The sequence below is a fragment of the Echinops telfairi genome, unplaced genomic scaffold (genome assembly GCF_000313985.2).
Source record: "Echinops telfairi isolate 266 unplaced genomic scaffold, ASM31398v2 ScPeMD7_7458;HRSCAF=8496, whole genome shotgun sequence".
Lineage (NCBI taxonomy): Eukaryota > Metazoa > Chordata > Mammalia > Afrosoricida > Tenrecidae > Echinops > Echinops telfairi.
Window position 1 is genome coordinate 12,748,974 of NW_022111358.1, and position 11,512 is coordinate 12,760,485.

At 33.9% G+C, this 11,512-nt stretch overlaps 1 protein-coding gene across 2 annotated transcripts in view; it reads right to left on the reverse strand.

Annotated features, from left to right (window-relative positions):
• Positions 1 to 11,512, reverse strand: part of USP32 (ubiquitin specific peptidase 32) — a 207,356-nt gene that overhangs the window by 87,921 nt on the left and 107,923 nt on the right. For both annotated transcript variants that reach the window (XM_004706988.3, XM_045299563.1), the window contains exons 6-9: positions 5,438 to 5,569; positions 4,444 to 4,551; positions 2,913 to 3,028; positions 2,438 to 2,500 (exon numbers count right to left, since the gene is read on the reverse strand). In XM_004706988.3, coding sequence (XP_004707045.1) covers positions 2,438 to 2,500; positions 2,913 to 3,028; positions 4,444 to 4,551; positions 5,438 to 5,569 — 419 coding nt within the window. The remainder of the gene's footprint in view (positions 1 to 2,437; positions 2,501 to 2,912; positions 3,029 to 4,443; positions 4,552 to 5,437; positions 5,570 to 11,512) is intronic.

Genomic DNA, 11,512 nt, shown 5'->3' on the forward strand with positions numbered 1-11,512 from the left:
AAAAAAAAAGAAGTAGTCAGAATGCTTCTTGGAAGGGAAGATGGGGAGACCTGCCTCGTGTGCTTTGGATATGTTATCAGGAGGGACGAGAACCTATAGAAGGACATCATGCTTGGTAAGAGAGGGTCAGAGAAAGAGACCGACCATCAGCAAGATGGATTAAACAGTGGAAGAAACAGTAGGCTCAAACATGGTAACAAGTGTGAGGATGGTGAAGGACTAGGGTAGTATTTGGTTTTGATGGGTACAGGGTCACGGAGTTGAAATAGTCTTCACAGTACCTAACATCATCCCCTTTATACTCTCATATGAAGAATAACATTTGAGTCTAATATTTTAATTTAATTCTTAAAACAAAACTAAACAAAACAGGATATACAGCTCTGCCACATCATATTTATACCTTGGGCAATGTGGCAAAAAGGAATATGGACCATATAGCTTAAATTACAGATAAGCTCCGATAATGTTTATCTCATTATGAAATTTTAGCCCAAACAAACAAGGGCTAGTACTGTTGGAGAGAATGCTACATATATTTATGCTCCTTCCCAGTTAATTCCTCAACTCCTGAATCCACTATTCTATTATCTTTTGCTAGTTTTACTTGTTCTTGGAAGTCTAAATAAATGAAATAATATGCTAGGTTTGTGTGGCTTTTGTGCAATATAATGCTAAGCTTAATAACAATTCATTATCATAGTAAACAAAGATAATAAATTACAGATGTTCTATTACTGAAGAGCCCTAGTGGTGTAGTGGTTACATGTTGAGCTGTGATCTACATGGTCAGCAGTTTGAAACCACTAGCAGCTCCTTGGAAGAAACCCTGTTTTCTACTCCTGCAAATAATTACAGTAAAAAAAAAAAATTAGTGTCTTGGAAATCCACAGGGGTTCCTGAGTCAGCATTCGCTAGATAGCAGTTGAGGTTTTTTTTCGTTCTATTATTATTTTTATTAAGTAGCATGGATTGTGGATTCAAGTAAAATAAAACGCTGGACAATTGGAATCTTATCTCCCTTTATTATGGTGCTCCTTCTTGGTCTAATTGTGTGAACTATTTTCTTTCTATTGAAGTGTAATTAATACTGAAGGCTGTAATCCTTGACTTTCTTCAGTCATTGCTTTAAGTCCTCTTTGCTTTTAGTAAGAAAAGTTGTATTGTTTTTGTATCACAGGTTGTTAATGAGTCATCCTCCAAATGTGATGGATGCTGTGTTCCTCTTCATATAATTCCGTTCTCAGATTATTTAGCATACAGTGAAAAAAAATCTAGCGAAAGGATACAACACTGGCATACACTGCTGTTGATTTTAAAATACACAACATCCCCTTTGTTCTATTTATATGATTGCCTCTTGTTTATAGACAGACTCTGCATGAGCATAATTAAATGTTCTGGAATTCTCATTTTTCACAATGTTATCCATAATTTGTTATAATCCACCCTTAATCAATATTGTATAGCCAACAAAACATGGGCAAACATCTTTCTGGTATTCTCTAATTCCAGTCAAGACCTGACAGCAGAAATGATATCGTATAATTAAAAAAAAAAAGATTTTGTTCAATCCATGTCCTTTTCTAATCAAGCTTATGTTTCTGGTAGTTCTCTGTTGCTATACTTCTGCAACTGTTAAAAAATGATCTTTAGTAAAATTTTACTTAGGTCTGATATTAATATTGTTTTTAAAATTCCACATTTTGTTGCATCATCTTTCTTTGAAATGGGCACAAATATGGATTACATCCAGTCAGGTGAACAGAGAGTTATCTTCTAAATTTCTTGGCATAGAAAACTAAGTGCTTCTAGCATTGTATTTGTTTGTAGAAACATATTAAGTAGTAATTTCACAATTTCTGAAACCTTGAATTTGAATAAGCCTCCTGGACTTATTCCATACCATTGGTTATTTTCTTTCTTTCTTTTTTATTTGGAGTTAATACATATATCATATCATTCAATAGTTCAATCACATCAAGCAGTATTGTAAAATTGCTACTATGATCAGTACCCAAATATTCTTTTGCATTCCTGGACTCCTTGATATCGGATCCCTTTTAGCAGCCCCCACCCCCACCCCACCCCCGTACCAGTGGTTCTTAATAATGTTATACCTTTTAAAGTGTTCGAAGCATTTCTAATTCTTTTTGGCACAATGACTCTGTTTACTCCTTTCCTTTAATAGTATGCCCACTTCTTAAAATGTGAATCGTGATGACTTACAGGGCTTTTATATGTCATACATTTAACAGAATTGTTTATAGATGCAATTGGTGATTTTAGCAACACGTTCAAGGCATTTAATCACAGACCCAGACAAGTATTTGCTAATTATGATATGGAAGACAGTCACATTATATACAAAGTATACATTCCAACTCGGAGTGCCTGGTATTCTTAGAGAGGATACACTAGTCTTAGCTAAACTCACCTTTGTGGTGTCATGCGTATTCAATATGCCTTCTACAATGTCACACAGATCCGTGTGTAATTCCTTTTAGAAAAAAAGAGCAGCCAAGAAGTGTTATTAGAAAAGAGAGAATAACATTTTTAATATTCAGTGGCTAAAATGTATTGAATTTTAGTCTATAGTTTCCTCTCCCAATTTTAGCATGGATTCTTATATTTGCTTTAAAAAGTAAGATAATTTTCCTGTTTTATTATTACTTTACACAGTTAATTCAGTTTATTAAGTTTTCTAAGCCAAAATGACCTCTTCCTAACTCTGCATTATCAGTCACAAAAATTTTACTTATTTATTGTAACTTACGTAGGGGAGTTATGAAGATATTAAATAGCACAATACAGTAACTGAAAGTAATAACATGTCTTTCTTAAAATTTTTTTTCAACCTATTTTCCTATTGGGAATTTACATGCAACGAGATGGATATATTCAGAACTTACAGGGATTTCATCAGTGCGGTTGTCCTTCCAAACCTCTAAAAGTGCAACCACCATGTCTCTCAGCTCAACCCTGGAGAGAACTCCATCACGGTCAACATCAAACACCTTGAAGCAAACTAATGAAAACAAAACACAAACTCTTACAGAAAGAAATTATTTTATGTTCTGAAAGACAAAACATTTGCTAGAAGCTGCCCTACTATACTACATACTTTCTCAAGTATGTGCATTCTGGATTAAAGTCTCATCTTGAGCAGGCTATCATGTGCCATTAAACTTCTTGAGTTTACAAGACTTTTTGTACATATTTCATAGCTTGATCTGTCTAAACCAGGATCCGAGCTGGGTACCTTATCCTTCAGCTAAATCTAGAGTTAAATTACTGGCTAGAAATATTCCATCCATAGTACAAAAAAAAAAAAAAAAGAAAGAAAGAAAAAAGAACAAGCTGATCTAAATATGGCCTGCTTTTGTTTCGTCTCTGCAATGTAACTAATGTATATTTAACTGTCTGTATAGATCAATTCTTCACTGAAGTTCATATACAGCATGCTAAGTAAGAAACTCACCATTTTTCTAGTTATCTCTAAGTGCATCATTCTAGTTTGCTAATTTCCATTAGTTCATCAGTTAGGAAAAAAATTAAAGTTTGTAAAGGTGACTAATTAGCTTCAATTGAGGAACGGAGATGTCAGCCTTCTACTTAACATTAGAACTTTAATATTAAAAAAAATTGCTTTGGTTTAAATATGGTTCAAGATTAAATGTGAGATAAAGTTTTATATCCAGGTTAATATTTTAAATAAAATTTATTAATTTATCAAAAAGCAAAGTAAGAATAATAGATTTTTTAATTGCCTATTTCATACACTCCCGTAATAGAATAATTATACTTAATCAATTGAATAAATTATACGATATTATTAAATGAGGTAAAAATATCAAATACCACTTCTGAAATAGGCAACATTTGTTAAGATACAGCTGAAAGACATGAAGATAATAACACTAATAAATATCTTTGAGTTAGGTCCTAATTAAATGGAAATGGTTCCATTTTATCAAATATAGTTTAGACTTAGTATGTAATATACTTATGCTTATTGAATTATGTCACAATAAAATTTTAGCTAGGTTAAAAATACTATGTTAGCATTTAAAATTGTCTTTTGATCATAAATTTCATTTTTCCAATAAAATATTAAAGTATGCAAGTGGCAAAAAATGAGTTATATTTCAAATTATGCAAGACACAAAATTCTCTAACTAGAGTACCAAAAAAATTTCTAAGGAAAATCAACATTATGTATAGCAAAGATCCCAAATTACTGCTTGGTAAAAAGGAATAGATGGTTGATTCCTTAGACTGACCTTAGTACAATCTCAAAATAAGATAATTTGTGTCAACCTGGCAAAGTTAGGAAAATTCAAGATGTAATCTACAGATCACTTTATATATGTATGAATGCTGTATGGTTTTCTTTTTCTCTGCATGGTTTGCAATTTGTGCAACAGGGTTTAACAAACTTACATTTTTGTCTTTCGGCTAGGGGTCCTCTGCAACAGGCAGATAACCCACAGGATATCTCCTTAAAATCTATGTGATTGTCACGATTTTCATCAAAAGCATTAAACAAACCTGTCAGATGAAAGAGAGGCAGCATAAGCCACAGCCAACAAACCTCCTAATATTAACACTAACATGCTTATGTAAGCATAGCTTCTTCCCACACTCCTTCCCCTTGTCCTCAGGGAGTATGGGTTTCTTTCTTTCTTTTTTTTTGCATCATAACTGAAATGCTGGTTAGCATAGTGGTTAGCATCCCAATGCTACTCACTATGCCACCAAGGTTCCTCAATAATGTTCTTAGCTAGTAGTATTTAAAAAGAAAGATGTACTATTAACACTGCCACCAAGGCTCAGGAAAAGTAGGGTTATCGTGGAAATCTAAAGCTCTGTCTGTTCAGAGCTTCAACCTCCACCCCAATCCCTGCATCAGCTACTGAAGCACCTTATTGGAGCATAGTTTTACAGCACACTCATTTTGACAAAAATATTCAGGTACAGAAAACTAAACTGATTACCATAAGGTGGTGGTGGTTGTTATGTGCTGTTGAGTCAATTCAAATTCATAGTGACCCTATAGAAGAGTAAGATTGTCCCATAGGTTTTCCTATGCTGTATTCTTTACAGGAACAGAGTGACAGTTCTTTTCTCACAAGTAGTAGTTGGTGGGTATGAATTTGGAAACTTCAATTAGAACCAAATGTGTAACCACTGAGCCACCAGGGATCTTTTAGGCAAGGTTACCTAGGTATAATATAATGACCTGGAATATAATACAATCTTAATTTCCATATTACTCGCCCCCACCCACCCCCCACCATACTGTAGTTTGCTAGTATAAACTTGCAAACCTACACTAGTATTGCACCTTTAAATTGTTAGTGTGTTGATTATATATAAAAGGTGAGTTCAGATGTGTTTACCAGTGAACATTTATAAAAAGTGGAAAAATTCCTACCTTCACTCAGAGATAGACGAATAGGTGGTGAAACCAATGGACCAAATGTATCTAGGTCAAATCTCCCAGTCCGAGATTGAGCCTTCAGTAACCAGTAGCGTTTCTCTAGATCAATGATGTCTGATTCTTCCACTGAGAATCAAATCAAACAAGATTATAAAACCTCAGTTTCTCTCTGGGAAACGAGTTCATCTTTATAATATAACTTCCAAGGATATATTTCCATTTCAAAATTCAATTGCTAAAAATAATCATGACTTAAGACAAAACCCTGAGAGATATAACACATTTTATCTTCCTACACCATGTTATCTGTACTGTTTTGGCTATGTACCATCTTTATTCTTTATTTAAAGCTTCTGCATACATCTTCTCTCCTGGGCAAACACACTGTAATGTAGGATCTATGTTTGATTCACCCTGTCAATATAATGATGACTGACTTATACATTCAACATACATTGAGTACATGGGAAAAAAACATGGAAAGGATGTTTTAAGTAAGAAAGCCAATAAATGATATAGAAGGTGTAGTAGGACTCAAAATGATAGGCAATAGGGAATTCCGTATTTAGTTACTAATTTCTCTGGAGAGTAGTTGTATGACAGAAAGGGGCTCCAGTGGTACAACAGTTAAGCATTTGACTCTTAACAGAAAGGTTAGTGGTTTGAACCTGCCCAGTGGCTCCAGGGGAAAAAGATTTGGTGATCTGTTCTCAGTACAACTGCTACCTTGGGTTTCGGAGACAGGAATCAACAGTCTCATGTTTTTCCAACTGAGCAATTGATGGATTTAAACTGATGATCTTCTGGTTAGCAACCCTACATATACCTCAGTATGCCACCAGTGCTAAAAGCCCAGGAATATATACTGGGAAATAAAAGATTCTTGACTCCGCGCTGAGAACAGAAAGACTCCAGGGCTATAGAATCAAGAATGGTTAACAATGGAGAATGGATAACTTTGGTAAAGGCATTGTGAAGGAGAAGGTATGGATCAGCAGATATACACCAAAGAGAAGCTCTACACAATGGCTGCTCTGTGATCAAATGTGAAACAGCATATATTCAAATGTAATCTGTGCCATTGCAGGGTTTTTTTTATTTGGGTGGGGGGACACTCCCAGCAAAATAATTTTGACACATCATATCAATGTGTTCATTTATACTCCATTTATACAGCAAGTACTACAGTCATGAAAAGTGGCAGAAAAGAAAACATTATCATACCAACTTCCATAAAATTTGAAGAAAAATTATCTTCCTTTTGCTTGTCCCTTAGGGCTCTCAACATTTAAAGGAAAAAATTCCCTGCCTTAAATCACTATATCTAAAACATGAAGTGAATCCTACTGAAAGCAAAAAATTAAAAACAAATTTAATGCTTATATTGGGAACGTAAAATTTTACATGTATTATCATATACCTAAAGATGGAAGTATGGATTCTTTTTTTTTTTGAAGTATGGATTCTTAAGAGGCATGGGACTTATTCTATAGAAGGTTCATGAGAAAAACATCTGACATAGCTGAAGACAAACAAACAAACAAAAACCCAGGTTAAGTACAATGATTCCAACTTGACTTGATTTTACTGAGAATACCACCTGCCTGAAGTTTGTGGCTTAGCCATTCCTAGAACAATCTTTCCATCACTTCTCTGTCAGTTTGCCAGACTGTGGTGGCTTGTCTGTTGGTGTGATGCTGGAGGTTAATTTACTAGTGTTTTAAATACCAACAGGGTTATCCATGGTAGCAGGTTTTAACAGAGCTTCCAGACTAAGATAGACTGGAAAGAGTACATGGTGAACTATTTTTTAAAACAAACTAACAAACACCTGCCCATTGAAAACCTCATGAATCCCAGTGACACACAGTGGATTAGTACAATGGCTGTGACCTTGGGCTCAAAACACAGCAATGATAGTGAGGATGGTAAAGGATAAGGCAGTTTAATCTAAATTGAAACCCACCTGTTGATTTAACAACAGCAACAAAACAGTCTCAATGAGCCAAAACATCTACAAAGAGCTGTGCTATGAACAATAACAAAATGACCCAAATTTTTAGTATCGAAAAGGAACTAATTACGACTAGGGATTATTATAAATAACCAAGTAATCTACCTATAATCTCCTCCCAGGGGGATGGACAACAGAAAAGTGGGTGAAGGGAGGCATCAGTCAGTGTAAGACATGAAAAATAAAACTGCAAATTATCAAGGGTTCATGAGGGAGGGAGGATGGGGATGGGAGGGGAAAAACGAGGAGCTGATACCAAGGGCTCAAGTGGAAAGAAAATGTTTTGAGAATGATGATGGCAACAAATGTACAAATGGGCTTCACACAATGGATGGATGTATGGATTGTGATTTTTATTTTTATAATGCCTATAAAATATATCGATTTGTATAGAATAGAATATAAATTAGCATTAGAAAATAAACTTTCTAAGGTATCAAAAGCTTAGTATTATGCTGAATTCTACATCTGTTTTATCCATTTAAACCAAATCACTTTGAAAACAACTGAGACTTAATTCTGAAAGTCTGTGTGCTATTATTGGAAAAAGCAAACATTTTTCAGTAAACCATTAACAAAAGTACACCACTGATTAAAAATCAAGACAATAAAATCTTAACAATTAAAAGAAAAACTATTAACAAGTAAGATTTTTAAGCTTATACTATTTTCATTTCTAATGTAATACACAAGCAGTACTTGTATTAAAGGTCTTGATAAACTCATATATAACTGACATATCTAAAAGTAACCTTTTATGTAAGACTTTTTAAACATGCCCTTCATATGATTCCTCTATTCAATAATCCAAATAAGAGAAAAAAGTAATTATGTATTTAAAATGCTACTTTAATTCTAAATAGCAAGGAAACAAATCATGAGTAGTAAAAATTATGAAATCATTCCTAAAGCTTTTCATTTGCTTTCTTGTACTTGTAATTCTTTTATATATTAACTTTAATTTACAAGTAACTTTATTAATAATATCTAGAAGACATATAAAAGAGATCTGTATCACAACTAATATTAATACCCTAAAACAATCAATAACAAAATTTTTATTTTTTCCAGTCTTTTGGAAATTAGTATTAAAAATAAATTTAAAGGTATAATTTATTACATCAGTACTCTACTGCATGGAAAATATTGAAGATGTAGGTAACCAAAAAGAAAACACATAATTGTATGTTTTCATGCTTGTGTAAGTATAATGACAGCATGGCTTGTATTTCATTGAATATCACCTGTGTTGTCTGGGAAGCGTACTTTCAACACTGACTCACTCTTATCTCTGTGCCACAGCATGATGCCCCAAAATGTTAGATCACAGTTCTAAAAAGCAGGTTAAATTAACTTCCTAAAATTGGCAACAAAATTATCAAAGACTATGATACTGAAGCTGAAACTTTCATATACGAGTGCACACTATGACATATGTATTTTCTTTTTGAACCAAATGACTCTTACACTACCTCCCACTGAATCCACATTTATGAAAGGTCCTATTACTTTGGAATTGAAATTAATTTTTATTCTATTTTATTTATTTATTTTTTAACGGTCTATTTGGTCCATATAGACCAAATTTTTCATCAAGAACCCCACCGAAATTAATTTTTAAAACAATGCAAAACTTCTACTTAAGATGTTGCTTTCAAAACTGAAGTTATGTACTTAAAAGTCTCAGTTAATTTGGATTTATTTAAAAGAAGAGTATTTCAAAATTTTTTAAGCAGGAGAAAACCACATAAGTCTAAGGTACTACAGATTGTATTCCTACATCTTAGTCCTATGAAAGAGATCTGTCTGCTCCAGTTATAATTTTTTTTAAAGGATAGAAGGAAAAGTGGAGAGAAAGAACCTCTTGTATTCCTCTAGAGCAGGGGTTTCAAACTCAATTAAAATTCGGGCCATTTGGTACAACAGGCAAGATTCACACAAGCCACATCACAGTTACAAATTTTGTTAAATTTATATTTTGAAGTTAGGATTCGGGAATATGGATAGGATAATTAAAACACTATATAATTGCTTTTATTTAAACATTTATTTTATGTATTTATAAAACTAAAATTAGTATTTTCTACTCAAAACTTGCCAGCGCTTTCCTCCTACTAGTTTTTACTTACCTCTTATGTTGTGACCAGAAATTATTACAAAGTAACTAATAAAAAACACAAAATGTTGGACAGCTGACAAAAGTGATGCACAATCAGAATGGCTTCCCTCTAAAAATGTTAACTAGCGCTGCCACTAGGTATGATTCATAACAGCAGCACAACCCAGACTGCTCTTTTTAACCTTTTCGCTATTGGGATCTGTTTGCATTACGTGACACTGAGAGTGACAAACAATAACGCTTCCAAATGGGCCAGAACTGAGTCAGCGCGTTTATACACATCCACAGGCCCCCAGGAAAGGCACTGGGCCACGTGTATACTCGTCTTCAGTAGTTAAAGGGTTAACAAGGGAATTGAGTGTACAGGATTGCCTCGATCTCCCCTAAGCCCTATTTCCTTCATAACAATTTTTTCTATTTTCATTTTATTTCAGACATCGTGAGCCACAAAAAATTACCTCAGAAGCACTAGCTTTCTCAAATTCTAAACTTTCACCCAAATAGGAGCATACATTAAAAAAAAAAAATCTAACCTGGAAACAAATGGGCAGAAAGCATGTTCTTACTTACATATTACTGTACTTTGAGCATTTTGAGCATACAATAGGTGCTCAGTAAGTACTTCTTATTAATTGATGTTTAGATAACACAGTAAATAAGAACACACAGAAAAGCCTGCTAATCACCGACCATTTTGTTTTTAATGTTGAGAACTAAATTTATAATCTCCTTAAAAATACAATGTCTCTGCAGGAGCAGAAATGTGGAAACATTTGGAACATAAGTGGAAGAACAAAAATTACTAGTTGGTCATGGTCATCGGTTGAACCAGTGTTTGGAGCTGAGTGATCTATTCTTTTTCTAGAGATGGACAGCAAATTCCTCAACAGAACATTCGTCAAAAGCAAAATGAAATAAATGGTGTACACTCTTATTATTACTACCCAGAATTTAATAATACAAAATTGAGTAGTTAATAAACACTACTACATGAACGGGTAGCTGCAATCCTGAGGAAAGGAAATAGCAATTAACCTCATTTTCACTTAAAGAATTTAGAGGTAATTATTTCAGTAACTATTTCTATTTGCAATTTGTAAATCAATACCAAAACATTACTACTGTACAAGGGAAACAGAAATGAATTTATCACCTACCTGCAGGTATAATTTTTTCAGGTTCACAACAGTAGCACACCATATTCCTGACATTCTAAAGAGTTCGTGGTCTGTACCTTGTGCCATCCTAAGCAAATCCCACCTCATCAGAGGCTTCAGCTACAAAAACGGCCCTTTAACACCAAAGCTGGCACCTGATCAAAAAGCCAGGCACATTATATTTATACATACACACACACACACACACACACACACACACTCTCTCTCTCTGAAATTATTGAGGAAACACCTAGCGTCAAAACCAATGACCTTCTGAGATCTACTTAAAATGGCTGTAAGCCTCACATTATTACTACCACATAAGAGGATAATGAAGGAGGGCATGGAGATTTACTAGGCAGTTTATGGTTAAGACTCAATGAAGTAAGTTTTCACCACTTACTGAAAGAAGGCTTTAACATTATACAGTGTGACAAGGGAAAACAATAATAGTGCTATTTTTAGTTGTGAAATAAATGCTAATATATACAAGGGATATATAAATCTCAACTTAGATAGGAAGAGAAAAATAAGAAAAATGAGATATATAGCCCTAAAAGTTTACTCACATTAATTATCTCAGGATCCAGAAAGTAGAACAGTCAAATCACTTAATGCGCTTATCCTTTTTCTTTTAATAATTTTATTAGGGGCACATACACTCTATCACAATCCGTACATACATCAATTGTGTAAAGCACATGTGTACATTCATTGCCCTCATCATTCTCAAAACATTTGCTCTCCACTTAAGCCCCTGGCATCAGCTACTCATTTTT